We start from the raw sequence: 26,792 nt of genomic DNA on the forward strand, positions 1-26,792 counted from the left end.
AAAGAGTTGGAATATTGGAGATGGTAGAGAAGTGGAGCAGGGCATTATGGAGGGAATGATATCATTTGAACATTGAGAGGGTGAGGAAGATTTGTTAAGTAGCAGCACTATGCTAAAGGTGAAGGATAATCCATTGTAAACAGAGGTTGGTGGAGTAAAGATGAGAATAAGGGGAACTGTATTACATTGCTGGGAATGGCAGGGGAGGTGAGAACAATAGATTAGACAGATGGCCTTTCAGCCATACTGAGGGACAGTGTTTATACTTAAAAAAACTGAGTTGTTTCTTTGATGTTTTTACAACGTTATTCACCCATGCCATTACTTTTAGCTCTAGCTTACTCTGTCAGTGAATGCAGTTTGAACATTTATTTCTGAGAAGTATGTGGCCTATCTATTTCTCTAAATAAAATGTACCAGACCGCAACTGTCTGTTTTGTCATTGTATTTATCTAGTAGCGATATTCAGCCCCCTCTTCAAATATATCATACGAAAAATCCATCAGTTCTATCTTAGTTTCAGGGTGGTTTTATCTTCACACATGACTTAAGAGTTACTCAATTTAGTTCAACTTTGAGATAGGTTGTATATGTACATAGTGACCTCACTTTAAATCAAGGATGCCACCATTAAAAATTCTGATCTTATGTGAAACAACTTTAAGCAAGACATGCTTTCCCACATGAAGCTGTGTTAAAGCCAAAGTTAGATTCATTCAGAAACACTTTGCCTCTTAAAGGTTGAAATACTGTGCCTTATGTGGGCTGCACTGTGTATTCCTGGCTGAAATGACTGAAACAAAACACAGGAAGTTTCAATGATGAAATCAGTTTTCTTGATTGAAGAGCACTCTATAAAGAAATTTGAAGTATAGCTCCATATCTATTGTGCCTGCATTGGTAAAATACTGCAGAGTAAAAGGCAGCAGATAATTATCTTTTCAAATTAAGTTCACAACAGCACCTCTATTAGTGCAGGTACAAACACAGAGAATTCTTTAAAGAAAAGTTTAAAATGAAGTTTACTTCATTCACTGAGCAGAGAACAATTCAGAAAAACGATCTTAACTGTGGGACTCATACAATGGTACCATCTTTCACAGCACAACGAGGGGGCATTGCGGATGATGTAATGAGCTGAGAGGCACAATAATGCACGACATGACATGAAGTAAGGGAAGTTAAAATGATAAATAGGGACGTTAAAATGATAAATAGCTCTTTAAATGACAAAAAAGGTCCAAAAACAGAAACAACTTTAGAGAGAATTCATTCAAAAGGGAAAGACTTAAAGGTTCCCTGTAAATGTATTGTAACTCCATATTGCAATATGGCACCTGAAATACTGAACTACAGAAGTGTGGAGGAATCGTGGTCCCCAGAGAATTGTGAACGGACAGAAGCAGGTAAAACACAAGAATTAGATTGGTCACTGATTTTATATCTAAATGATGGGGGCAAACAGCTGTAAAGAAGTCTGCGGAGATAGAATCGAAATCTTTCACCCAGAAATGCATAAATGACTGGGTTTAAACAGCAGTGTACAAACGTCAAGGATTCAGTTACTTGCTGGGCAATCAGTAGATGTATTCGGAACTCACAGCCTGTTAAAACATTCTGTTCTCTCAATGACTCCAGCAACATCACAACATTGTACGGTGTCCAAAATACAAAAAACACAATGACCACAGTAAATATAAGTTTTATAGCCCTGTGTTTCTTATAGCTCCTGTTTTTATGCAGGGTTTGAATTATTCTTGTATAACAGAAAACTATAAAAGCTAATGGAACACAAAAACCCAAAACAATGGATTTGAAAAGGATAAAAAGTTTCCAATTTGAAACATTGTCCTGTGGAAAGAAAGAATGGCAAACAAATCTTTCCCCAACTCTTTCAATTTTGTTAAATATCATTGTGGGAAATGAGGCAACCAAAGCTACACACCACATCACTACACTTGAAATGATCCCATTTCGAACAGTCCTAGTCCTGACCGAAAATACAGCGTGAACAATTGCAAGGTAGCGGTCTACAGTTATCAAGATTATGAACATTGTGCCACCATTGTAGCCAAGCTCATAAGCAGCAGAAACAATCTTGCAAAAGGCTTCTCCAAAAATCCATTGATTTGCAGCAGAATATGCCCAGAAAGGAAGTGTGCTCACAAACAGCAAGTCACACAATGATAAATTGAAAAGATAAATGTCTGTCAATTTCGTAAGACGTCTATGTTTTAAAACAGCCCACAACACAAGTGTGTTCCCTAGTAGACCAAAGAGAAACACGAGGGAGTACAGGACTGGTAGGAAGGTTGCACCAAAAACATTTGCAGATCCCATATCACATGGAGCATACTGTTCGTCGTAATTGTAGTCACTGAACGTGCTGAACAGATTTTCAGTTGTGTTCATCCTGTGATCCATCTTTCCATAAACTAGAGGGAAACAAAGAGCAGTAAGTGACAGTTATCACTGAATTAGTTCAAAGGCAGTTGAGGTTTCAGAGCGATGTAACTATTTGGTGAATCTTCAATTCGTCCTGGCTAGTAACAGTGATAACCAGGAATTTGATGTTTCAATATATTTTAGTTAGAAAGGCCAACGCACTGAAATGGGACAATTCATTCATAACATTAATAATGTTCATTAATTAATGAGTTCTTTCAAAAACTTCCAGACAAATAAAATCAAAATAAAGTTACTTACAAGCAAGACTTAATTTCCTTTCAGACAGGCAATTATATATTCTCTCAATATCCACACAAATGATTGCCGGAGCACTAAATGCTGCAGTATTTCACTAGAAAGATGATATTGGTTTAAAATGACAACGAGGAAGTGTAACATTTCCTGTCTGACTGATTTGCCAATCACCTTAAAATGTTTACCCTCTTGTTATGAAACCCCTCTCAGCCACTAAAAAAAAATTTCTTTTTATTTCAACCTCTTTTATCCTGTCATGATTTTGAATAGCATCACCTTCTCTGATTTAATGAGGACAGGACAGCTTCCCTAATCTATCCAAATGACTGTAGATGCCCATCCCTGAACCATGAGGTTGCCTACCCTCAGTTCTCACCTCCACTCCAATTTTAAAGCCATCAAATCCACCCAAAGGTGTTCAGTTCCAACGATGGCTGAAGTCACATTTCCAATTGGTTTGAATAGCTTCTTGGCTTTGTTCTCGCTGATTCCATTTGCAAAGCCCCAGATCCCAAGTAGTTGCTTTGTTCAACTGTCCAATCAGTACCTTCTGAAACTAGCCAAAAGAGAATTGTTTGGCTGCTTCAGTCTAACGGAGCTGAACTATGGGTGTGACCCTTCAAGCATGGAGACCAAGCTGAGATACAACTAGAGGAGCAACACTTACACACTAAAAGAGTCAATAACCTGGTACGTACACAAAGGAACATTTTGGATAAAGTTGCCACAGTCCCAGAGGACTACAGGACTACTTTCTCAATAGAGAGGGAGAGAGGATGGGTGATGAGTTTAACTTCAGGGTCACTATACCTTGAGCAAGATTCAGAAAGCAGGACTGCCATGATAACCTCAGCCAGACACTGTTGGTGTCACTCTGAATTTTATCCCAGCCATCCAGCTAACTGAGCTAACTGACCCCCAATATTTAGGGGAACTATTCAGCCGGTATTATGGGAAAAGTTCTACCAAAGAGTTGTCATAGGTACAGTGCACCAAATGGCCTTCACCTGTGCTGAATGATTCTGTCAAACATTGGATCGGCTAAAATTTATACTCTTATTGTGTAATCAATCTAGTAAAATAAAAGATCCAATCGGGCCGATTTGAACTTTATCCTTCAGCCTAAAGGGAGCAGTTGAAATCAATTTGGCCAAATTTAGTAGCTCCAACTCAATTGTGATCTGCTCCTGTACTGTGGACTAGGTGATCCAGTGTGCTCTTGTATATCAAATCCTTTCCCTACATGTGACGAAATCAATGTGTTTTCTCTGGTACTGTGGGTGACAGGAGCAATAGGTTTCATCCTGTAATCTGACCCATCCTTTGTTATTCATGAAGATCTGCTACATTCCAGGCAATAAACACTAGGTTTATATTGGCTTATCTGGCCTTGGGCATTAACTTTGTTAGGAAATTGAAAGTTAAATAAAATTCAATAGGCTATATGAAACTGGGTGTGTCATAGGGTCATAGAGATGTACAGCATGGAAACAGACCCTTCAGTCCAACCTGTCCATGCTGACCAGATATCCCAACCCAATCTATTCCCACCTGCCAGCACCCGGCCCATATCCCTCCAAACCCTTCCTATTCATATACCCATCCAAATACCTTTTAAATGTTGCAATTGTACCAGCCTCCACCACTTCCTCTGGCAGCTCATTCCATACATGTACCACCCTCTGCGTGAAAAGGCTGCCCCTTAGGTCTCTTTTATATCTTTCCCCTCTCACCCTAAACCTATGCTACCCCAGGGAAAAGACTTTGTCTATTTATGCTATCCATGCTCCTCATAATTTTGTTAACCTCTGTAAGGTCACCCCTCAGCCTCCGACGCTCCAGGAAAAACAGCCCTAAACTGTTCAACCTTTCCCTATAGCTCAAATCCTCCAACTCTGACAACATCCTTGTAAATCTTTTCTGAACCCTTTCAAGTTTCACAATATCTTTCCGATAGGAAGGAGACCAGAATTGCACACAATATTCCAACAGTGGCCTAACCAATGTCCTGGACAGCTACAGTATGACCTCCCAACTCCTGTATTCAATACTCTGACCAATAAAGGAAAACATACCAAACGCCTTCTTCACTATCCTATCTACCTGCAACTCGTGTCTCGGGGTGCTGTTTCGCTTTCTTTATTTGTTGCATATCTTCTCACATTCCCTCCATGACCAACAATATACAGAGGAACCTCGATTATCCGGCATTCGATTAACTGTATCTTGGATTATCCGGACTAGATTGCAAGGTCCCAATGCTTAGCTAACAATGTTATCCGGCATTCAATTATCCGAACAAATTACTGCCCGCCCATGTCCATTGGATAATCGAGGTTCCTGTGTAGACAGGGTGATTACACAGGCATTTGACATGCTTGCCTTCATTGCTCAGTCATTTGAGTATAGGCATTGGGAAGTTGAAACTTTATTGCTGGAACAGCACAGCAGGTCAGGCAGCATCCAGGGAACAGGAGATAGTTGGATCTGGAATAATGTGGGAGTAGGGGAGATGAGGAAACTGGTGAAATCGATGTTGGTGCTGTATGGTTGGAAGGTCCCAAGGTGGAAGATGAGGTGTTCTTTCTCCAGGCGTTGGGTGGCTAGGATATGGCAGTGGAAGCGGCCCACGACTTGCATGTCCTTAGCAGAGTGGGAGAGGATGTTGAAGTGGTTGACCACAGGGTGGTGGGGTTGCTTGGTGCGTATCCCAGAGATGTTTTCTGAATCGCTCTGCAAGTAGGCGGCCTGTCTCCCCAATATAGAGGAGGCCACACCGGCTGCAGCGGATGCAGTAGATGATGTGGGTGGAGGTGCAGGTGAATCTGTGGCGGATATGGAAGTTTCCTTTGGGGCCTTGGAGAGAAGTGAGGGGGGAGGTGTGGGCGCAAGTGTTGCACCTCCTGCGGTTGCAAGGGAAGGTGCCGGGAGTGGTGGTTGGGTCGGTGGGGGGTGTGGATCTGACAAGGGAGTCGCGGAGGGAGTGGTCTCTACGGACAGCTGATAGGGGAGGGGAGGGAAATATATCCTTGGTGCTGGGTCTGTTTGGAGGTGGCGGAAGTGACGGCGGATGATGCGCTGTACATGGAGATTGGTGGGGTGGTAGGTGAGGACCAGTGGGGTTCTGTCCTGGTGGCGGTTGGAGGGGCGGGGCTCAAGGGCGGAGGAGCGGGAAGTGGAGGAGATGCGGTGGAGGGCACCGTCGACCACGTCGGGGGGGAAATTGCGGTCCTTAAAGAAGGAGGCCATCTGGGTTGTACGTATTTTGAACTGGTCCTCCTGGGAGCAGATGCGGCGGAGACGAAGGAATTGGGAGAATGGGAATGTCATGCTGAATTTGCATAGGACATTGCTGAGGCTGCTTCTGGAATACTGTGCCCAGTTCTGGTCACCCAGTTATAGGAAGGATTTTACTCAGCTGGAAAGGGTTCAGAAGAGATTTACCAGGACGTTGCCAGTTATGGAAGGTTTGAGTTATAAAGAAAGGCTGGATAGGCTGGGACATTTTTCACTGGAAGAAAAGAGTTTGAGAGGTGACATTATAGAAGGTCATAAAATCAGGAGGGGTAAATATAGAGTTAATGGTAGTTGTATTTTCCATAGGGTGAATTTCAAGATTAGGGGGCACATATTTAAGGTGAGAGGAGAGAGATTTTCAAAAGATATGAGGGAAATTCTTTTACACAGTGCGGTTCACATGTAGAATGAACGTCCTGAGGAAGTGGCAAATGTGGGTACAGTTACAAATTTAAAATATTTTTGGGTAGGTACATGAATAGGAAAGGTTTGCCAGGATATGGGCCAGGAGCAGGCAGGTGGGACCAGTTCAGTTTGGGATTATGGTTGGCACGGACTGGCTGGACCACAAGTTGTCTGTTTCTGTGCTGTATGACTCAATGACTCAATCTTCAAACATTTGTGTACAAACTGCTCCATGTCTCTATCCACTTGCAGCCCCAGACTGGTACCATTTAATATCATCAGAGAAATAATTGTGGAAGGAATTAAAGGAGTACACCCAGTCACGATGAAATTGGACTAGAGTTGTGTGGGTGAAAAGAAACCTGTCCTTCAAAGTGAGAAGAAGTTGAAGGTAAAACTTTAGAACCTTTATTTAAAATGTATCAGACACGGAAGGTGGGGTCAGTGGTTTACAATTTACCACTTTTGCAGCGTATGGTATGCTTTGTGCCTTAAATAATGAATGAATTAATGCAGATTATTATGTTATGGTGGGAGAATTAATTATCTCACTCCTCTGAATTGGTCTTTATAACTAGAATGCAGACTGCATGAAGGATTTGGATATTGGTCACTTTGAGTAATTGCTGTTTTAGCACTCTTCCTCAGTTTCCTCAACTTCCTTCCCACATCAGCAGGAAAACTTCAGAGGGTGACCATTTGAAGGTTTTTAACTGAGCATTATAAAGACTCATTGCACCAATACTGGGGGAGGATTTGAACAGGAAAGAGCTGACATGTGGATTGTATGTAACCCCTGAACTGCTGGTAAATGGGTGTAAATGGATGCCCGTTAGCATAGTGGCTCTCGCTTTTTACAATCTCCATGCCAGGTCATGGTCACATCATTATTCCAAGGCAGAACTCTCCTTATTATTTAATATCCCCTCAGGAATGTGGGGGTTAGGGCAGCATTGATTGCTCATTTCTTGCACTGGAGAAGGTGGGGGAAAATGACTTTCATGAGCTACTGAAGTCCATGTTCATGTATGTTCACTCACACTACTGTTAGGAATGAGTTCCAGGATTTTGACCCAGAGACTGTGAAGGAACAGAGATTTATTGTTTCAAGTAACATTATTGTGTTGGCTTGGAGGGTAATTCACAGAAGGTCATGTTCCCATGTAACGTCTGCTCTTGTCCTTCCAGTAGGTAGAGCTCACAGGATTGGAATATCTTGCTGAAGAAGCCCTGGGTGAGGAGTTGCAGGGCATCTTGTAGATGGTACATAGTGCTGCCAGTCTGCACCCCAAAGGGTGAATGCTGTCGAGTCTCTGGGGTATTTTTGGAGTTCACTGATCCAGGCCAGTGCAGAGTATTTCACCACAATCCTGCCCTGTGTCTTGTAGCTGGGAGAAAGGCTCTGGGGGATTCAGGATGTGAGTTAATTGCCACCAAATTGCCAGCATCTGACCTACTTAATGGCTTGAGCATTTACGGAGCCAGTCCTGTTGAATTTCTGGTCAATGATGATCCCCAAGGTGTTGGTGGTCAGGAATTCAGTATGGCAATGGCATTCAATGCCAAGAAGAGGTGGGTAGATTCACTCTGTTGCTGGCAATTGTTATTGTTCAACATGTGCGTGTGTGAATGTTGCCAGTGATTAGCCCAATCTTTAATGGTAGCTCACATCTCACTGCCTGCACGCACAAACAGCTTCAGTGTCTGAGGAGTTGTGGATGACGCTGAGCATTCTGTAATGAACAGCTCACATTCTCTATGGTGGAGGCAAGATCATTGATGAAAGAGCTGAAGATTGTTGTGCCTAGGGTTCTACCCGGAGGACTTCCAGCAACAATAAGGTGCAATATCTTCCTCAGTAACAACTTTGTGATTTTTGTACTCAGTATGACTAGTCCATGGAGGGTCATTGATTTATCCCCATTGGCCTCTGTTGTAGAGACTTAGAGTTTTACAGATGGAAACAGATCCTTCCATGAGATTTATCTACCTTTATCCAATGTGTTCATCTCAACCAGGTTTCCCAAACTAAATCAATCCCATTTACTAGCATTTGGCCCAAATCCCTCTAAACCATTCCTATTTATGAACCTGTCCAAATATCTTTTTTAATGCTGTAACTATACCAGCATCGCTGTGGTTCTGTTCGCCGAGCTAGAAGTTTTTGTTGCAAACGTTTCGTCCCCTCTCTAGGTGACATCCTCAGTGCTTGGGAGCCTCCTGTGAAGCGCTTCTATGGTGTTTCCTCCGGCATTTATAGTGGCCTGTCCCTGCCGCTTCCGGTTGTCAGTTTCAGCTGTCCGCTGTAGTGGCCGGTATATTGGGTCCAGGTCGATGTGTTTGTTGGTGGACATCAACAAACACATCGACCTGGGCCCAATATACCGGCCACTACAGCGGACAGCTGAAACTGACAACCAGAAGTGGCATGGACAGGCCACTATAAATGCCGGAGGAAACACCACAGAAGCGCTTCACAGGAGGCTCCCAAGCACTGAGGATGTCACCTAGACAGGGGACGAAACGTTTGCAACAAAAACTTCCAGCTCGGCGAACAGAACCACAGCAACGAGCACCCGAGCTACAAATCTTCTCACAAACTTTGTATACCAGCATCTTCCACTTCCTCTGGCACTTCACTCCACATACGAACCACCCTCTGTGTGAAAGAATTGCCCCTCAGGTCCCTTTTAAATCTCTCTCCTCTCACCTTAAAGCCATCCCCCCTAATCTTGAAGTCCTCCATCCTAGGAAAAAGATACCCTACCACTAAACCTATCTATAGCCCTCATGATCTTATAAACTTTGAAAAGGTCATGCCTCAATCTCCTACACTCCAGTGGGAAAATTCCCAGCCTATCCAACTTTCCTGTATAACTCAAACCTTCCATACTCGGGCACATCCAGGTAAATCTCTTCTGAACCCTCTCCAGCTTAATAAACTCCTTCCTATAACAGGGGACCAGAACTGGACGCAGTACTCCAGAAGAGGCCTCACCAATATCCTGTACAAGCTCAACATGACGTCCCAACTCCTGTACACAAAGGTCTGAGCTATGAAGGCAAGCGTGCTAAACACCTTCTTAACCACCCCATCTACCTGTGACACAAACTTCAAAGTATTATGTGCCTGAACCCCTGGGCCCCTCTGTTCTACAATACTGCCCAAGGCCCTACCATTAATTGTGTAAGTCTAACCCTGGTTTGTTATACCAAAATGCAATACCTCGTATTTATCCAGATTGAACTCCATCTTCCTTTTTTCAGCCCATTGACCTATTGGATCAAGGTCCCTTTGTAATCTTAGAAAACCTTCTTCACTGTCTTCTATGATGTCCTCCACAAACTTACTAACCATGCCTTCTGTATTCTCATACAAATCATTATCTTCATTTCTTTTGGGCACTTCTGTATCCTCATTAAAATCATATCTTTGGCAATGCATTATTGTGCTCCCGATGACTGAAAGAAAGATCCATCAAAGCGAGAGAAATAAAAGGAAAAAAAAAGAAATAAAAACGAACAGGAGTGTCAGACATCATAAAAAAATGGAGTGTCACATATCCTGTTAAGAAGGAAAAAGAGTAGTGTTCCATGGTTACGTCCATGCCCAGGTGTCTCTGGAGAAGGAGCACGCAGTGTCTACCAACACCTTCAAGCTGTTCAGGGAGAGGTGGGCACACTGCAGGGAGTGGAGTGCATTATTTCCCCCTCCAACTCTGTTTGGATTTAATCCCTGCCCTCCCCTTCACTGTTTTGATCACACAGCATTACCTTTTGATGTGAAGGGCACTGCTTGTCACTGGCCACCCTGGTGTTTCCTTTCTTCCTGGTGGTGGAAACTGAACAAAGATGTGCATACCTGTCGTCTTTCACTGTGTCTCACACCGGCACACATTCAACATGGCTGCTGGGGAAAATATAATCGCAAGAAAAGAAAGAAGAAAAAAGATATAAAAGGTGAGTGTTCCGTGATTACGTCAGAGCCCGGGTGTCCCTGGAGAAGGAGTACGCAGTGTCTACCAACACCCTTGAGCTGTTCAGGGAGAGGTGGGCACCAGAGGGAGTGAAGTGCTTTATTTCCCCCTCCAACTCCATTTTGATTTACCCCTGCCTTCTCCTTCATTTTTTTAACCTCTGAGAACTGCTTGTCACTGGCCACTCGGATTTTCCCTTTCTTCCTGGTGGTGGGATACAAATAAAGATTTAAACACCTGTTGTTCTTCACCTACACCTGTACACACATGACATGGGTGCTGGGGAAAAATAAGCACGACTTCAGTCAGGAGGTTGTGTGGGTTAAAAAAAAGGGGAGTGAGGTGGGAGGGATGGGTGGTGTCCTGGGTTGCCAGGAGTGTATGTGTTATACACACTGTTTTATTGTTCAGTTTATCAAACTGTTTGTATGTGATTGCGTTCACTGTTTTCTCTTTGATATGATAAGATGGGATTCGAGGATCATCCTCATTTCCCTGCGAGCTGGTTGTACGGTGGGGTTTGGGGTCTGGCTTTGCTGCTCCTTTCCACTGTAAATTGCTGTTTCTGTTCTACGGCTGTTCATGATAACTGTTTGTTTGCGATTTGTACTGGTTAATAAAATAAAACAAAATATAAGAAGTGAGTGTCAGAGATACTGGTACCTGACTCTGAATGAGGCAGTACTAAAGTCAAGGTCAGTTCTTGTGTAAATAAAGGGAGACTTGCTGATAGAATTCTGGTCTCTGTGGAGTTATTTCAGAGAACCTTCTGGAAGTGGCAGGTTCAACAGTAGATGACTTGAAATCTTAGACTAAAACTAAACTGAGTGAGTTAGCAGATAAATTGAAGGCAGAAATAAAAGCAGGATCTCATAAGGATGGGAGGCTTCAATTGAGAAAAAGATGAAAATGAAACAATGTGAATTAGAAAAGAAAAGTAGAAGACAAGAGACTTGGAGTTAAGAAAACTGGAAATTGAGAAGGAGGGAAAAGATAACAAAGGTAATAGAAATAGATTTTTTAAAAATTTGAACTTGAGAAAAGATAGGGAAGTTAAAGAATATGAGTTGGCTATGAGACAGCTTAGAGCAAATAAGGATAGAAGAGATGGTTTTAGAGATAGATTGAAGGACACTAACATAATAAAGGAGCAAGATTAGAACCAAAAAGTTAATTTGATTCAATTTTAATAACTCTGGACATAAAAAAGTCAATTGCTTAGAATAAACTATAAGGGGAGAGATGGCTTAGAAGAGTCGTGAAAATTCTTTCTCAAGTACTGTACTGACATGGTGAATCAGACTACTTGACGTTCTGAGTATTTTATCTCTTAAGGCATGGTATTTTCATAGCTTTAAAATGACCAAATAAAGATATGAGAGTTTGGATATGGGCTAAATGCTGGCAAATCGGACTAGATCAGTTTAGGATATCTGGTTGGCATGGACGAGTGGGGCCAAAGGGTTTGCTTCTGTGTTGTACATCTCCATGATTCTATGTCAATTAAGCGACAGGGTGAATAGCGCAGTTGTAGTGGGATTCATGAAACAAATTCCTACAAAAGGAATTGGTCTTTTTGGAAATAACCTGGCAGCTTCAAGAATGTTAGCCTCACCAAGGATGGGGAAACAATCAATAAAAGCTAAAAGAAACAATGTTAGAACAGGATTATTCTGGGTTGGTTAGTGACTGTGTCATAGCTAGATCTCAGGCCCATTGAGTTAGACAGGAAGAAAAGGAGACTATAAAACAGGGAGGTGATCTCAGTACTGTAAAGGAAGATTGTTGGAATTAACCCCTGTTTCAAATCTTTACAATTATGTTACATGGGACAGAAACTATTGTTTACCATTTGGTGTAATAAATGCTGGTTAAAATCAAATTTATACATTGCATTTATATTTCAGTGAAAAACCACCTTGTTAAAACTGCAAAAAAGACTGAAAATTATCTGTTATGTCAATGTTAGTCTGGGATGTGACTTGTTCAGGAATAACATCGGCTGGGATCATAACAAGGCATCTGTAAGTTAATGGATCCAAATTTATGCAATGTATAAATTTGATTTTAACCAGCATTTATTACACAAAATGGTAAACAATAGTTTCTGTCCCATGTAACATAATTGTAAAGATTTGAAACAGGGGTTAATTCCAACAATCTTCCTTTACAGTACTGAGATCACCTCCCTGTTTTATAGTCTCCTTTTCTTCCTGTCTAACTCAATGGGCCTGAGATCTAGCTATGACACAGTCACTAACCAACCCAGAATAATCCTGTTCTAACATTGTTTCTTTTAGCTTTCATTGATTGTTTCCCCATCCTTGGTGAGGCTAACATTCTTGAAGCTGCCAGGTTATTTCCAAAAAGACCAATTCCTTTTGTAGGAATTTGTTTCATGAATCCCACTACAACTGCGCTATTCACTCTGAGCTGATCAAAGATTGGAGCAGCTGCTGTATGAAATGAATATATCTTGTGTTGTGATAGAAGACCAAGGTTGCTCAGAATCTCTACAGTGTGGAAAGGGGCCATTTGGCCCATCATATCTGTACTAACCTTCCAAAGAGCAGCCCACCCAGCCCTTTACCGTGTCCTCACATTTGGTATGGCAAATCCACATGGCCTGCATGTCTTCAGATGATGGGACGTAACTGGAGCACCCAACGGAACCCCATGCAGGAACAGGGAGAACGTGCAAGCTTCACACAGACAGTCGCCCAAGGCTGGAATTGAACCCTGGCCTCTGGCACTGGAAAGCGACAGTGCTTACCACGGAGCCACCATGCCACCCTAAGAGGTGAATGGTCAATGGAGTGCAAACCTTCATGAATTGTGGCAATGCAAGTACTGCCCTGCTCAATGTTTTATGTGGTTTTAATCATCAAATTGTGGGCTGTTATAGGTACACCAACCGTCATCACTGTTCAAGCAATTCAGAGCATCTGGTTCGATGGATGCAGAGGAAGGTGATTTATTGTAGAGGGACGATTCAGAAACTGAAAGCTCCACATTAGACCCAGCATCGGAGCCTTACCATAGGGACCATGCCAAAGAAACCCAACATGAATCGATGGACTCTTCATGTGTAATCAACTAGGTAAAAACAATGACTGCAGATGCTGGAAACCAGATTCTGGATTAGTGGTGCTGGAAGAGCACAGCTTTTGCCCGAAACATCAATTTTGAAGCTCCTTGGATGCTGCCTGAACTGCTGTGCTCTTCCAGCACCACTAATCCAGAATCTTCATGTGTAATGCTGAAGACAATGGATTTAATGGTTTTGAAAATGTTATAATTGTGGTTCAAATTATCTTTGTACAATTATTTCATAAAATAAAACATGACAGACTCATTTAATTTGATGACCCATTATTTCTTTTAAAATTTTTCTGGTGGCCAATTGCACCAACACTGGAGGTTCATATTTTGCAAGCTGTGTATAAGGCAAGCTCCATTTTCGAAGGATTTTTCAAAGCTTCAGAAGTTGACATTTTGGCTTGTGAGGGTAAAGTGATGACTGCAGATGCTGGAGATCAGAGTCGAGAGTGTGGTGCTAGAAAAGCACAACAGCTCAGGCAGCGTCTGAGGAGCAGGAGAGTCTATGTTTTGAGCATAAGCCCTTCATCAACTGTCTGACCTGCTGTGCTTTTCCAGCACCACATTCCCACAATCTACTGTCACAGCTTTTAAGAAATGAAATGGGAATGATGATGGGGGAAATAAGGGAAGGTCTGTGATAAGGTGGGAGATGGGAGCTAGCAAATGTCAAAAGATTAAATGGTGCAAGGCCAAAGGGAGCAGGAATGGAAGAAGTGATGTAACAAGAGGAGATGTGAATGGTAGAAAGATGAATGACTGCCATTCCAAAAGAAAAACAAGTTCAAAGCAAAAACTGCTAACAGCATGGGGCAAATTTGATTTTATTTATTATTGTCACATGTACCTGGGTACAGTGAAAAGTTTTGTGTGTGGTATAGGCAGATCATGCCATACAAAGTGCATCAGGGTATATAACAGAGTGACGAACACAAGATTACGGCAGGACAGAAGATACATAAATGGCAAGATCAACATTAAATTTAATATTTGAGAGGTCCATTCAGAAGTTTGATAACAGCAGGGAAGAAGCTGTTGTTGAATCTGTTCGTCCATGAGTTCAAGCTTTTGCAACTTGACGAAAGAATTTGGAAGAGTTTCTAACTGGGATAGAGAGGGGTCTTTGATGATGGGGTCTGAGGCACTGAGAGGTATACATGGAGTCAATGGATGAAAGATTGGTTTATGTGATGGATTGGGCTGTATTCACAACTCTCTGTAGTTTCTTCCAGTCCTGGGCAGAGCAGTTGTCGCACCAAGTCATGATGCATCTAGATTGAATGGTACATCTATGAAAATCGATGAGTCTTTATGGTCACGTCAAATTTCCTCTGCCTTCTGAGGAAATAGTGGCATTGTGCTTTCTTGACCATCAATCAGCATGGGCGGACCAGGGCAGATTATTGGTGAACATGGCTCAGTTAGAACTTGATGCTTTCAACCATCTCCACATCAGCCACCACCAATGTACACAGGAGTTCCCCCTGCACCTTGCTTCCTGAAGTCAATGACCAGCTCTTTCCATTTTTTGACATTGAGGGAAAGATTGTTATCTTTGCACCATTTCACCGAACATTCTTATCTCTCCTGTCTTCTGCATCATTATTGTTCGAGATCCGGCCTACAATAGTGAAGTCATCAGCAAACTTGTAGATGGAGTAAGGATGAAATTTAACACACAGTTGTGAGTGTACAGGGAGTACAGAGTAAGGGGCTGATTATACACCTTGTGGGCCCTCACTGGGTTGAGATCTCGAAAATCATGATTTTAATGTGAAACAACATTATGAAAACATGCTTTCCCATAGGAATCAATGTTAAAGTCAGAGTTAAGTGCGTGCAGAACATCTTTGCTTCAAAATGCTGATACAAACGTTGAAATACGGTGCCATGTATGGGCAGCACTGTGTTGTTATGACACGGTGGTGAACCCTTTTGTTAATTAAACCAAACACCCAGAAAAGCTCACCTCGCCTCATAATCTGTTAAAGTATGAGTGACAGAGAACTCCCAAATTCCACTATTTAAAGAGAATAATATCAACTCACTTTTTTGCTCTAAAAGTGAATATTACATAATAACTATTCACAACTCTAAGCCCCCCTTTCTCTTAACTGCTGATTATCTGCCTCCAACTCTATAACAATATGCTGTTCCAATAAAACACTTATTAAATTGCATCAACTTAATTTAAAAAACACACAGCCGCTGTCGTCTTTTAGTGTCTTTCTTCTTCAGGCTGAAGATCTCCCTGGGTCATCTTCTCTATTATAGTAAGGTTTCAGCATACTCACATAACATACCCAATACAGTTTTTTTTCTATCTGGTATCTTTACCAGATAGTTTACTTGACTCAACTTTTTTCTCAATTTGATAAGGACCAGTAAACCTGGCTTTGAAAGAATCTCCTACCATTGGTAACAATACTAACACATCATTCCCAAGGGAAAACATCTGAATTTTAGAGTTTTTATCTGTCACCTGCTTCATTCTATGCTATTCCCTCTTCAGGTGATGTTTAGCTAACTCACCTCTCAATTTAATCTCTCCCTCATCTCAGATACATAATCCAAGTGTGAGATCGCCAATTTCACTCCTATCAATTTTTCTTTAATTAATTTCAAAGGCCGTCTGAATATTAACTCAAAGGGAGTGAACTGAGTAGATTCATTTGGGGCATCTCTAATGGCAAACAATACGAATGGGATACTTTTATCCCAGTCATTCAGATAATCCTGACAGTACATTCTGATGCCACCTTTCCAAAGCTCACTGGGATTAAGGATGGTAGACACTTGATTTAAAGTGCTTTATGCCTAAGCTATCTATGAACTCCTTAAACAGCATAGCAGTAAAATTAGACCCCTGGTCTGACTGAATCTCTCTGGGTATCTCATATCATGTAAAGAAAGCTATTAACTTCTCTACCACCCTTTTTACCTTAATACTCAGTAATGGAATTGCCTCTGGAAATCTGGTACACACATCCATTATGGTTAGCAAGTACTGGTCACCACTTTTAGTTTTAGGGAGGGGACCTACACAATCAATCATAACCCACATGAAAGGTTCTTCAAATGTGGGAATTGGTAACAAAAGTGCTGGGTTAATTACCGCCTGTGACTTAGCTACCATTTGGTACATATGACATGTACAGTAAAACTTAACCACATCCTTGTGCAGTCCAGGCCAATAGAAGTGTTTTTGTACCTTAGTCTGACTCTTCCTCACACCTGGGTGGCCTCCTACTGGTAATTCATGTGAAACCTTAACATTTCCTGTCTGTATGTTATCGGAAACACAATCTGGTGCACAATCTTCAGCCTATTTCCCCTCTGCACTAACCTGCCGTGGTCTCCATTTTCATTTTAGGATTCAATCTTTAAGATAATAACCCTCAGGAATACATTCTGATTCAATTTTTGAGTGTGCATGTATGTATTATTGTCTTGTCTTTCTGTTGTAAGTCCATTAGCCTTTCAGGACTAAACACTTCTGTCTGACCCTCTGCCTGTTCATTACATCAAACAAGGTATCTGCTAACTGAACCTCAACTCCTTCATCTTTCTTTCTAGCTTTTGATTCTTGCTGTGACTTATGACAGTGGGATCTTGTTATCACACAGTCTGGGAAAGTTCCAGGATATTTTTCTTTTAACTCCTCAGTTCCTGGCTTTGCTTTGGCTTCTCCACAACAAGGGGTGTCACTCACACCTTAGATCCTGCTAAGTTGTTCCCAAAAACAAACTGCATTTATGGAACTGAATCTCTGTCAATCACTCCCTCTGTTACTTCCCCAGTCTTGGTTTGGCACTCCAACCTAATCTTACACAGCGGAATGCTAAATTTCTGTCCATCTATTCCACGAATTACCACTCTCACAGGTCACATGTCAGAAAGGGTGCAAATATGTTTATCTCTTACTATTAGAGACTGATTAGATCCAGTATCTCTCAAAAGTATAACTTCTTTCCCTTTTCCCCATGTTCTTGCTGAGTAAACTTTACCCACAGAGGTGAAATCTTCATAAAGATCAGGCACTGACTCAATACCCAGCCCCTGCCTAGGCTGTGTACTATCCTGTAGCTCTTCAACTTTTCTTGGGGTTTCCTTTAATGCTTTTACTAATCCCACTGTCTTAGCCTCTTTTACCACAGCTTTTCCCATAGTGCCTTTCTTCAATGACCAGCAATGTGATTTTACATGTCCCACCTTACGACAGTGAAAACACCTGAGGCCTTTCACCTTCTTTTCCCCCTCTTTGGCTTCTTTTTTCACCTCTGGTAAAGTATTAACAGTGTGCTCTACTCTTTGTTTTGTAGTGTAGGGTCTCCCCTTCTCCCAATTTCTCTCTTTCACAGGATGAAATACTTGCCAGATGCTAAATTTCGCCTTATGCACCAATATATATTCATCTGCCATCTCTGTTGCTCTTCTCACTTTTTGAACTTTCTGTTCCTCCACATGAATTCTTATCATCTCTGGAAGTGAGATTTTAAACCCCTTCAGCCAAATAATCTCTTAGAACCTCAGAGGTCTTAGCTATTTTTAAGGCCCACACCCATCTATCAAAATTACTATGTTTAATTCTTGCAAACTCAACATAAATCTGACCTGGTTTCTTCTTTATATGGCTGAACTGCTGTCTATACGCTTCTGGTACCAATTCATAAGCACTCAAAATAGCCTTTTTGACATAATCTCTTGACCTGTCATCTGACAGCGCTGCATATACCTCACTACCAGCTTTACCCACAAGTTTTCTGGTCATTCCATCTGCCTAGTCAATTCTTCAAATGAAATAAAGAAGGCTTCAACATCTTTCTTATCAAAATATGCCAAAGTTTTAACATATTTGTACACATCACTATGTTCTCTCTTCACCTCCATCCTGTTAACTTGATTTTCCTGACTAATTCGCAACTTCTGAAGTTCAAATTCTCTCTCTCTCTGTTTTTTCTGCTCAGCTAAGAACCTTCTCTCCCTTTCTTTTTCCTCTCTTTCTCTCTTTCTCTTTCTTCTAACATGGCTCTTCTTTGTCTTCTAAATCTATTTTCCTAAATTGCAATTTTAGTTTTTCTAACTCTACTGCACTTGCCTGCTTCTCTGATGCACCTAAGTGCTTGACCAACTCTATTACAATCTCAGTTTTCCTTTCATCCCTGGTTAAACCCAATCCTAACCTATTTGCTAATTCTGAAAGGATGTCCTTCCTCTGTCTTTCTAAACTTTCTTGGCAAATTTGGGAAGCATCTTCAAACCCCAGAACCTCTTTAGCAATCATAAGAGCCATTTCCTCCATATTTAATTTAACCAACCACAAGTAACTGAAATTAAACACATTTTTTCACATATGTTTTATTTAAAGATCCGGGACACTAATCCGCAAGTGATTAAACCAGCTGGGACCTTTTGTATCCCAAAACCGTTCAAATCTCACACTGGATCTGTCTAAACACATCCAAATCTATCCAAATCTCAGAACTGAGCCCCAAAACAGTTACAACATGGCAGTGAACCCCTCTGTTAATTAAACCAAACACCCAGAAAAGCTCACCTCACCTCGTAATCTGTTAAAATGAGTGACAGAGAACTCCCAAGTTCTACTATGTAAAGAAAATAATAGCAATTTATTTTTTACTCAAAAGGTGAACATTAAACAACAACTATTCACAAAGTTGGGGGGGGGGGGGGGGGCTTACCCCCTTTCTCTTAACGGTTTACTATCTGCTTCCAACTCTATAACAATATGCTGTTCCAATGAGACACTTAGTAAAATTACATCAATTTAATTTCAAAACCACACAACTTTGGTGTCTTTCTTCTTTCAGCTAAAGATCTCCGTGGGTCAGCTTCTTTCTTTTTACTGCAAATATGTTTCATATGAAAAGGTACCTTTGATAGAGAGTGTTTCCTAATTTCTTGGGTCTCCCTTGACAGCAGTTGCTCTGTCTCCCATTTTCAAAATGCCTGCATTTTTATACTCCCAACATTGGATCGTCTCATCGGTTCGATATTGGCAAAACAATAAATTTAAACTCGATTGGATTTTAGTATCCTGGGACATAATTTAAACCGATTGGTTAAATTTGATTTGTTGTCAAAACAGCAACTGAAACCAAGGTATCCATTTCACAGCTAAATCTTACATATTTTCGATTTTCTAGTACACTCTGGGAATGCCATCTAGTCATATACATAGGTGCTTGTATCTCTCAGTTCAGAACACTCTGTCTTAAAGGGACAGTACACACCTTCATAACAGTGTATTCCTGGCTGAAATGACTGGCAAAACAAAATACAGGAAATTTCAATGATGAATGTAGTTCTCTTGCTTGCAGAGAAGTCGACATAGAACTTTACAGTATACGTACAATACAGGCTCCTGATCTATTGTACCTGGTAAAAAAAACTACACAGTAAAATGCAACAGATAATTAACTACCTAAATTACATTCACAACAACACCTCTACTAGAGCAGGTACAAACACAGAGAATTATTTAAAGAAAAGTTTAAAATGAAGTTTACTTCATTCACAGAGCATAGAACAATTCAGAAAAATTATGATCTTAACTGTAGGACTCAGATGCAATGGCACCATCTTTAGCAGCACAATCAGGGCAAAAGTGAGGACTGCAGATGCTGGAGATTAGAGTCTAGATTAGAGTGGTGCTGGAAAAGCACAGCAGGTCTGGCAGGCATCCAAGGAGCAGGAAAATCGATTTCCTGATGAAGGGCTTTTTCCCGAAATGTCGATTTTCCTGCTCCTTGGATGCTGCCTGACCCGCTGTGCTTTTCCAGCAGCACCTCTAATCTAGACATTGATATAATGAGATGAGAGACACAATAATGCATGACATGACAGGAAGTAAGAGACGTTAAAATGATAAGTGGCCCTTCAAATGAAAAAAATATGGTCGAGAGAAAGAAAGAACTTTAAAGTGGAAAGATCCATGAGAGAATGACTTAAATTAAGGACTCCCTAGATGTCAATAAAGTGTGGTGCTGGAAAAAGCACAGCAGGTCAGGCAGCACCTGAGGAGCAAGGGAGTCAATGTTTCAGGCATAACCTTCGTATGGGCAACTCCATATTGCAACATAGCACCTGAGAGACTGAGCTACAGAACTGTGGAGGAGTCGTGGTCCCCAGAGGATAATGAACGGACAGAAGCAGGTAAAGCATGAGAAGCCAAATGAGATTGGTCACTGATTTTATATCTAAGTGATGGGGGAAAACAGCTGTAAAGAAGTCTGCGGAGATAGAATCGAAATCTTTCACCCAGAAATGCATAAATGACTGGGTTTAAACAGCAGTGTACAAATGTGATGGATTCAGTTACTTGCTGGGCAATCAGTAGATGTATTCGGAACTCACAGCCAGTTAAAACATTCTGTTCTCTCAATGACTCCAGCAACATCACAACATTGTACGGTGTCCAAAATACAAAAAACACAATGACCACAGTAAATATAACTTTTATAGCCCTGTGTTTCTTATAGCTCCTGTTTTTATGCAGTGTTTGAATTATTCTTGTATAACAGAAAACTATAAAAGCCAATGGAACACAAAAACCCAAAACAATGGATTTGAAAAGGACAAAGAGTTTCCAATTTGAAACATTGCCCTGTGGAAAGAAAGTATGACAAACATATCTTTCCCCATCAGGTTGGATTGTGTTAAATATCATTGTGGGAAATGAGGCAACCAAAGCTACACACCACATCACTACACTTGAAATGATCCCATTTCGAACAGTCCTAGTCCTGACCGAAAATACAGCGTGAACAATTGCAAGGTAGCGGTCTACAGTTATCAAGATTATGAACATTGTGCCTCCATTGTAGCCAAGCTCATAAGCAGCAGAAACAATCTTGCAAAAGGCTTCTCCAAAAATCCATTGATTTGCAGCAGAATATGCCCAAAAAGGAAGTGTGCTCACAAACAGCAAGTCACACAATGACAAATTGAAAAGATAAATGTCTGTCATATTCTTCAAACGTTTGTGTTTTAGAAGAGCCCACAACACAAGTGTGTTCCCAGGTAGACCAAAGAGAAACACGAGGGAGTACAGGACTGGTAGGAAGGTTGCACCAAAAACATTTGCAGATCCCATATCACATGGAGCAAAGTGTTCTTCATAGTCATAATAGAAGTAATTGAATGTACTGTTCGGCTCTTCCATTATGTTCATCTTGTAACGCACCTTTCAGTAGACTAGAAAGGTAAAAAATAGCAGTCAGTGATGGTCATTATTGAATTAGTGCACAATTGAAATTACAGAGCTATGTTACACAATTGAGTTCAAACCTTTTTATTTCTGCTAATAACAGTTTTAAACAACAATATTATGCAATGCTAACAAAAACTGAAATTGCTGCATATGTTCAGCATGTCTGGCAGGATCTGTGGAGAGACAAATACTGTTAATGTTTCAAATCCATTGACTCTTCCTCAGATTTCTCAGTAGTTTCTCATCACCTTGACCAACATCCAGAAAGTGGTTTAATCCATCCTCTAGTTTCATTTCATTGATAAAAAACAGTGACTGATGATTAATTTAGAAGTGGTTACAAACAAAAATTATAATTAAATTATTTGCCATGAACACTTACGATTAATTGTATGAGAGAGAAGTACGCTTCCAGTCTCCACATAAATTACTGCTTCAGAGTTGCTGTTGGTCACATTTCCTGTCACTGGCTTATACGTCAAATTGCTGATTTTATCTATATCTTATATATGATCAGGTATATTTGATCACAATTGAACCTTCTGTTTCTATCTATAATGGGAACTGACATTTAGCTGATATCCAACAACCACCCACACCTTGAATCTAAGGCTTTAACTAATCCTGAGATAAAGCTCTCTTGTAAAACTTGATCATTTATAATTGTTAGAAATCTCACAGATTTTTCAGTATTTTTGTTTTGAGTTTCTTATCAGCCTTTATTCTCTATCCCTGACTGCCCTTGAGAAGGTAATGTTGAGTTGCAAGTTCCAAATCGGACAACTGATTTGGGGCAGCATAGTGGCACAGCAGATAGCACTGCTGCCTCACAGCGCCAGAGACCTGGGTTCAATTCCTGCCTCAGGTGACTTTCTGTGTGGAGTTTGCACATTCTCTGTGTGGGTTTGCTCCGGTTTCCTCCTACAATCCAAAAATGTGCATATTAGGTGAATTGACCATGCTAAATTGCCTGTAGCGTTAGGTGAAAGGGTAAATGTATGGAAGTGGGTTGTGGGTTGGTGTTGGGCCGAAGGGCCTGTTTCCACACCATAAATAATCTAATCTAAAAAACAACTTTCTATTCATACTGCTGCAATTTCCCAGAAAAACGTATGTTGTTATTATTAGATTCCCCACAGTGTGGAAACATTTTTTTTTCAATGCTTATTACGTGCATCTAATGGGTTACTTTGTGCAAAAAGTAAAATCATGTGAGGATTGCTGCCTCACAGCGCCAGGGTATCAGGTTCAATTCCAGCCTTGGGTGACTGTCTGAATGGAGGTTGCACATTCTCCCTGTGTCTGCGTGGGGTTTTGGCTGGCTACTTCAGTTTCATTCCACTGTCTAAAGATGTGCAGGTTAGGTGGATTGACCATAATATAATGCCCCCAATGTGTCCAGGGATGTGAAGGCTAAGTGGATTTGCCATGGAAAATGTGGGTTACAGGCATATGGTAAAGAGTCTAGATGGGATGTTCTTCAGAGAGTTAGTGTAGAGTTGATGGTTTGAATGGTCTCTTCCCACACTCTAGGGATTCTACTTAATGATTCTATACATTGTCTTGCACAGCAGAGTTGTGAACCCCAAACTTTTATCTTGCAGTGGATACATGTTAATCTCTTACTGAATCTTAAATGTGCTGCTGGGGTAGTCTCCCAACCTCTGGGTTCAAGTCTCACCTGTGTTATATATGTGTCATCAGCCAGCTGGAAGCTGCAAGCATTTCTTCATCAACTTCTCAATTTTTGTGACTGCTGTGCTCCAAATGCACATTTCATCTTGATGGTTTTCTTCAGTGTTCTGCTTTGAAAATAGAAAAATTTGAGCCTTTGACCAACATTTAGATAATGAGCAGTCAATTCTGCAGTCATTATAGATGCATACATGGAAATGCATAAACACTTAACGCTTTGTCTCTTTGAATATTAACAAATACAAGTTTCACACCATTTTAAAAAAATCTGCTTTATTGTTCCAAAGATTAATACCATCCCATTAGCTACAGCCAACATTATAATAACCTAGACAGGAGTCAAAACGTTGCAAATCAACTTCCTAGCTTGGCGAACATACCCACAACCACAGCAACATTATAATCCATCCACTATCCTGCTGCCTATTCAATTAATCTGTCTATTTCTCTTTGTGTGAAAGCAAAATATTGCAGATGATGGAAATCTGAACAAACACAGGAAATGCTGCAGAGATTCAGCAGGTCCTGGTCCTGGACATAGAAACAGTTAATCTTTCAAGTTTGATATGACTCTTCATCAGAATGAGTTTTTCTGTACCACTGTTCCTTTCTCCATAGATGCTGCCAGACTTGCTGTATAATCTCTTTGCAACCCCATTGTTTCCGCCCCACAGTTTAGATTAGATTAGATTCCCTACAGTGTGGGAACAGGCCCTTTGGCCCAACCAGTCCACACTGACCCTCCGAAGAGTAACCCACCCAGACTAATGCACCTAACCCTATGGGCAATTTAGCATGGCCAATTCACCTGACCTGCACATCTTTGGAGTATGGGAGGAAACCCACACAGACACAGGGAGAATGTGCAAACTCCACACAGACAGTCACCCGAGGCTGGAAATGAACCTGGGACTCTGGTGCTGTTCATTTAGCATTGTATCATTCACAAACTCAGATGCATTAATCTCTGATTGTTTGTCATTAACATAGATTATGAATTTCTGAGCTCTGATCCTTGCAGCGCAGGTGAACAGCGCTGGGCTATTCATTGCCTGCCAACTTGAAAAAGTCTCAATTATGTCTACTCTCTGCTTCCTGTCTGTTAACTCATCCTCGAACTGTGTTAATACATTACACTGAACTTCATGGATCCTTTTTTGTGGCTCTTCGTTGAATGCGTTTCAAAACTCCAAGTACACCACATCTGGTCCTGCTTTACCTCCCTTACTAGTTATATCCTCAAAGAACCTCAACAAACTTGTTAAACAGGACTTTCTTTTAGTAAAACCATGGGTCAGACATTTCGGTTAAAAGCCCTTCATCTGGAATCAAGTTTCACGCTTTTTCCTGAAACATCGATTTTCCTGCTCCTCGGATGCTGCCTGACCTGCTGTGCTTTTCCAGCACCACAGTCTCGACTCTAATCTCCAGCATCTGCAGTCCTCACTTTTGCCTTTTAGTAAAACCATGTTAATTCTTCCAAATCATACTCTGTTTATGCAACTGCAGTGTGAAGCCTTGTTTAATAATAGATTCTAACATTTTCCCAACTGTTGATATTAAACTAACTTGCCTGCAGTTTAACATTTTCATCCTCTTTCTTTCCTGGATAACAATATAACATTTGCCAACTTTCAACCTAATGGGACCATTCCTGAGTCTGAACAATTTTGGAAAATCATAGCCGGAGACATCGCTTTTACAGCCCAAGGGTGTAGGCTATCAGATCCTAGGGATTTCTCTGATTTTATTCCCTAATGTTTCTCCGTTATATTTTTTCCGTTGATATTAATTCCTAAATGTCCTCACGCATTTTAGGCATTAGGTTGCCATACATTTTTGGAAAGAAACTTGTGTCTTCTGCTGTAAAGACAGATACAAGATTTCTTTTGGTACCTCTGTGTTTCCTTTTGCCCCACAATATTTTCTCCTGTATCTGCATCTAAGGAATCAACAATTACTTTATCTACTCTCTTCTTTATTTTCTTTTGATAAAAGTTCTTTCAATCTGTTTGTATACTTTTGGTCAGCTAATTTCACATTTTACTTTTCCCCTCTCATCAACCTTTTGGGGGGCCCTTTGCTGGTTCCCATTTCTATTGGGAATAAAACACTCCCAACCTTTGGACTACTTACTGCATTTTTGCAATATTATATTGTTCTTCTTTTCATCAAATATTATCACTAATTTCTTAGTGAGCCACAGATGTCTCTGAAATAAATGTCCTCTCATTATTAATCCTTTAGCAATTGGAAACTATTGCCTTTATTTACTCCAAATGAATTCTTTATCACCTTAAACATGTTAACTTTTGCTGATCTGAAAAGAACAGCTCAGTTTCTCGAGTCAGTGATAAAAGTGCAATAGATCTTGATGTGGAATGAGTTTGGGCGGAAATAAGGAATAGCGAGGGAAAGAAGTCATAGATGGGAATCAACTACAGACACCCAAATTGTTGTAGGACAAAGTATCAATCAGCAACTAATGAAGGAATGTAACAAGGTTACTACACTTGTCATAGGTGATTTTATTTTGCATATTGATTGTATAACTCAGATTGGAAAGGGTGACTTTGAAGATAAGTTTGTAGAGATTATCATGGATTGCTTCTTCAAGCAGTATTGTCAGAGCCCTTGTTAGTTTTCCTTATTTTCATTTATCAGTTTGGTTGAAACTGTGAGCTGAGAATTGAGGTGACCTTTGGACAGGGAGTAGCAGTTTGTTTCTTTCAAAAAAAGGGAGAACAAGCAAACTTCTATTTGTTTATACAATTTGGTATGAAAGTTATTTGAAGGTTGATTCTCGTTCAAGGAACACCGTAGATGTTTTGACCCTGAAGATGTAATATGCTCAAGGTTTGACGGATATTTGATGTGGACAGGAGACATTGCAGGGAGGCTGGTGCCAACCAACATCATAAAGAGAATGTGGAAAACGAACAGAGAGAAACCAAAGTTTGAACCTGTTTTGAACTGTGTTTGTTTATCAGAAGGATTGTGGATGCCACAGCTATAGGATTGTAAGAAGTTTGATTGCTCCCTGGTTATCCTTCCATTATCAACATATTGCTTGGTGAATATAATTTCGATTACAAGAATTAAATGAATATTCTCCGGAGCCTGCAGGAAGCTATTTGCATTGACCTGTGTCTTTAGAAATTAAGAATGCAATTCCATGTGATACTATGCATCTTGGAAACTGTTCTTAGTGAGCTGGCCAGTTACATACTCCATTTTCCTTTTAATTTATCCCTTAACTGTATCCGTTTGTGTCTGAGTAGAGGCTTGATTCAAAGAAGATTGGGTTTAAATCATAAAAATTAGTTTGATTATCTTGTTTAACTTTGCTCTGAAAACATTACTCTATTAATAATAAATTGTTA

The 26,792-nt window shown here is 40.7% G+C and overlaps 2 protein-coding genes and 1 long non-coding RNA gene across 3 annotated transcripts in view; 1 reads left to right on the forward strand and 2 right to left on the reverse strand.

Annotated features, from left to right (window-relative positions):
• LOC122564482 overlaps window positions 1–13,546 on the forward strand; it is a 34,612-nt gene extending 21,066 nt beyond the window's left edge. The window contains exons 2-3 of the long non-coding RNA XR_006315926.1: window positions 6,658–6,796; window positions 13,288–13,546. This is a non-coding gene — a long non-coding RNA (uncharacterized LOC122564482). The remainder of the gene's footprint in view (window positions 1–6,657; window positions 6,797–13,287) is intronic.
• LOC122564479 (C-C chemokine receptor type 4-like) lies at window positions 1,015–2,795 on the reverse strand. The gene is made up of 2 exons (XM_043719433.1): window positions 2,707–2,795; window positions 1,015–2,435 (listed from the first exon to the last, which is right to left on the reverse strand). Exon 2 carries the CDS (start codon window positions 2,422–2,424, stop codon window positions 1,351–1,353), a length of 1,074 nt encoding a protein of 357 aa, XP_043575368.1. The 5' UTR covers window positions 2,425–2,435; window positions 2,707–2,795; the 3' UTR covers window positions 1,015–1,350.
• Window positions 13,547–20,277: 6,731 nt separating the features above from the next.
• On the reverse strand, window positions 20,278–21,646 carry LOC122564301 (C-C chemokine receptor type 4-like). The gene has a single exon (XM_043718971.1). It carries the CDS (start codon window positions 21,595–21,597, stop codon window positions 20,602–20,604), a length of 996 nt encoding a protein of 331 aa, XP_043574906.1. The 5' UTR covers window positions 21,598–21,646; the 3' UTR covers window positions 20,278–20,601.
• Between the last annotated feature and the right edge of the window lie 5,146 nt (window positions 21,647–26,792).

This window comes from Chiloscyllium plagiosum, chromosome 29 (genome assembly GCF_004010195.1).
Source record: "Chiloscyllium plagiosum isolate BGI_BamShark_2017 chromosome 29, ASM401019v2, whole genome shotgun sequence".
Classification (NCBI taxonomy): domain Eukaryota; kingdom Metazoa; phylum Chordata; class Chondrichthyes; order Orectolobiformes; family Hemiscylliidae; genus Chiloscyllium; species Chiloscyllium plagiosum.

Excerpts from the sequence above, each read along its gene's own strand:
- LOC122564479 (XM_043719433.1), bottom strand. The coding sequence starts at position 2,424 with ATGGATCACAGGATGAACACAACTGAAAATCTGTTCAGCACGTTCAGT.
- LOC122564301 (XM_043718971.1), bottom strand. The coding sequence starts at position 21,597 with ATGGGATCTGCAAATGTTTTTGGTGCAACCTTCCTACCAGTCCTGTAC.